At 52.2% G+C, this 2857-nt stretch overlaps 1 protein-coding gene across 1 annotated transcript; it reads right to left on the reverse strand.

Annotated features, from left to right (window-relative positions):
* Nucleotides 1-234: 234 nt before the first annotated feature.
* On the reverse strand, nucleotides 235-2644 carry LOC118750603. Its single transcript, XM_036485343.1, has 2 exons — nucleotides 664-2644; nucleotides 235-580 (listed from the first exon to the last, which is right to left on the reverse strand). Exon 1 carries the CDS (start codon nucleotides 1523-1525, stop codon nucleotides 803-805), a length of 723 nt encoding a protein of 240 aa, XP_036341236.1. The 5' UTR covers nucleotides 1526-2644; the 3' UTR covers nucleotides 235-580; nucleotides 664-802.
* Between the last annotated feature and the right edge of the window lie 213 nt (nucleotides 2645-2857).

Here is a 2857-nt window from a genome sequence, read left to right on the forward strand (position 1 = left end):
GTCTATTGCCTTACTGCAGGCCCCCGTAAAATGGTCGACAAGATATTCCAGCTCCTCTAGGTTTGCTGGAGTAGCCGGCTCTCTATCTTGTGGCAAAAGCCTATCCAGCTCTTTCCGATACCTATGCCAGTTGGCATTTCGCAAGTTTCTAGTTAGAGGAGCCTTGGGCGTTTCCCCTAATACCTCGAATTGGATATATCGGTGGTCGGAAAAGGAGTGCTCCTCAAGCACCTTCCACTTCCCGACCAGACATTCCGCATTCTCAGAGATAAGGGTAACGTCCAGAACTTCCCTTCGGGATTTTGTAATAAAAGTGGGATCATTCCCCCTATTCGCAATAACAAGCTGAGAACTAAGTATGAAATTAAAAAGTGACTCACCCCGTTCGTTATCATCGGAGCTGCCCCAGGTGTGATGGTGGGCATTCGCGTCACCTCCCAAAATTAGCGCCTCTCTCGTGCTGGCCACTAGGTCTTTAATGCAGGTAGTTGGCACCTCCTTGTCATGCGCTAGGTACATGGATGCCATCTTAATTGGTCGTCCGTTTGCACTTAGACTGACCGCTGTTGTGTCCTCGTCGCTAAATTGTGGAAGAAAGAGACACTTTAGTGTGATACTTATCAATATGCACTTCCTTGGTTTCCCCGTTGAGGCTCCACTTACCAGTCTGTAGCCCGGCGCTTTCAGCCCACAAATGTTTTGTCCCACCACCCAAGGTTCTTGGATTAGGACGATGTCGGCTGCCCCTTTAGCTGTTAGACGGAGCAGCAGTGCAGCTGAAGCTGCTTTACAGTGGTTAAGGTTAATCTGCAGTACCTTCACCATCTTGGCCGTTATCGCCCACGTCGCCTATTAGGGTGGAGTTGACCGCGTCTTCCGACATCTCGATCAGCTCCTCCTCCGTATAAAGCCGAAGCATGCGTCCGACCCCCAGCGAAGACGTCGATGAGGCATAACCCCCGGTCAGGTCGTCCATCGGATCAACCTGCTCGGATTCTTCCTCCATCTCCACGTCGCTGTTGGCCTCTTCCGGCTCTACCTCCGCGATCAGGTTCTTCGCTGCGTTTACGTCGTTGCTGTAGACCTTAATTTTGGCCATGTCACAGCCGTAACGTATGACCCCGCTCTTTTGCTCCAACAACTCTATGGAGTCCTTATTTAGAAGCAGGACAACCTGCATCGTCGCTTTACCGCTTTCGTTGATTTTGACCACCTTCCAATTATCGGTAGGTAGCTCCGGGTTATAGAGCCTTATGGTTTGGAGGATCCTTTCTGGCTCCGCTGGCTTGCAAGGCAACCATACTCTCGCTCTCGGTCGCACCGGTAGGTCCTTGAAGTCGACCGCCCTGAGCTTCGCACCAGGGTAGACTTCTCCAATACCTGCGACTGTTTTCTTGTAGATCTCCGCTGATCTAGCATCCTCGCATGCTATAACGCGGATATTATTTTGGAACCACCCCGCTCCCTTGCAGGTTGGCGGGGGTCCCGGATTCTCCAACATAATGTTGATAGCAATGTCGGCCATCGCGGCTTTAACCCACTTCCATTGCTGCCTTAGGGTGAGGCTGTCTTCATTGCTCTCATCGATGACGCCGAGCAGGATCTGCTCCTTGGCTACTTCAGCAAAAGAAGGCCCCTGCGTTCTGACCCTCTTTGCGTATTGGTTGGGCGTATTTTCCCCCGATCTATTGCGCTTACTGGAGGGCGCCTGCGGCTGCTTCTCCTCCGGCTTGCGGTAGTCGGGCAGGACTGCCTTTGCCCAGTCGATTTCTGTGAGGATCTCCTTCACATGCTCTTCTTTCGCCTTGCTACACAGGTCAGGCGTTGCGGTGTACCTTTGCAGGATTCGAAGCCAGCTTCCTCTGCCGATAGCCCGCTGCAGCTGGTTCTGGCCTCTGGTCAGGCCTCGTGAAGGCCGTGGGTGTCACGGGAGGACCGCCCGGGGCCTGCGCCCCAGATTCAGCCTTATCCCCGGCTGCAATCTGCATGCCAGGTTGGCGTCCACTGGTGCCAGGAGTTTCCCGGGGTGGACTCCTTTGAGCAGCCCAACCGCCACTTTCCTTCGTTTTTGCGAGAGCTTGGCCCGGTTTCACCATTGGCCTTGGTTTCCCGCTATTAGTCACCGCACTACGGCTGGTGGAGGTACTCTGCATCGCTTGAGCTCCTTGTTTAGTGGGCCGAGACCCTTCCGACGCTTTAAGGGGGCCGGTCCCTTTATGCATTGTTTTTGATGTTGTTGTTGCTGTTTTTGTTGTTGTTGTTGTTAATAGTTTCTTATCCATAATTGATCCCACGGGCTGCGGAGAAAGGGGGTTCGTCCACCCGGGCAGAGATCCGCGATGCCCAGGTAAGGCCTACTTACATCCTGGGTGTGGCCGCCTCCCAGAGGGCTCCGTTCGCGACTGGGCTATTTAGGGGCCCCCAGCCTGGCCGATCCTCGGTACGGTGCGCGTGACGCCTTGATCCAGCCCCTTCAGACCTCCAAGCCACGATCAGAAACCATTTCCATATGACTACGCTATTAAGGAGTTTAGCACATAGCACTGATTCCTGATCTTAGCTGAGCACCATTCTGACATCGCACAGAATCCTCTGTAGTGCCCATTACCAGTCAGCACCCTCGTGGAGGGTTCAGCCGGAGGATTTTTTGCCGACCATTTGTACCAAACTCGGTATGGTTATTGTGCTTGCCACATATGTAAGAGTAAACCATTGAAAATTGTTGAAATCGGACTAAAATTACGGCCGCTTTTCATATAACGGTAAATTTCAAAAATGCTTGAAATTTCAATATTTTGAAATTTAAGGACGCTAGTTTACTTAAAATTTATACACGCCGGCTTATCATGTAGCGGTA

Source organism: Rhagoletis pomonella, unplaced genomic scaffold (genome assembly GCF_013731165.1).
Source record: "Rhagoletis pomonella isolate Grant_MI unplaced genomic scaffold, Rhpom_1.0 Rhpom_scaffold_00319, whole genome shotgun sequence".
Taxonomy (NCBI): Eukaryota; Metazoa; Arthropoda; class Insecta; order Diptera; family Tephritidae; genus Rhagoletis; species Rhagoletis pomonella.

What these genes read in the sequence shown, in the direction of transcription:
- LOC118750603 (XM_036485343.1), bottom strand. Translation starts at nt 1,525, where the DNA reads ATGGCCGACATTGCTATCAACATTATGTTGGAGAATCCGGGACCCCCG.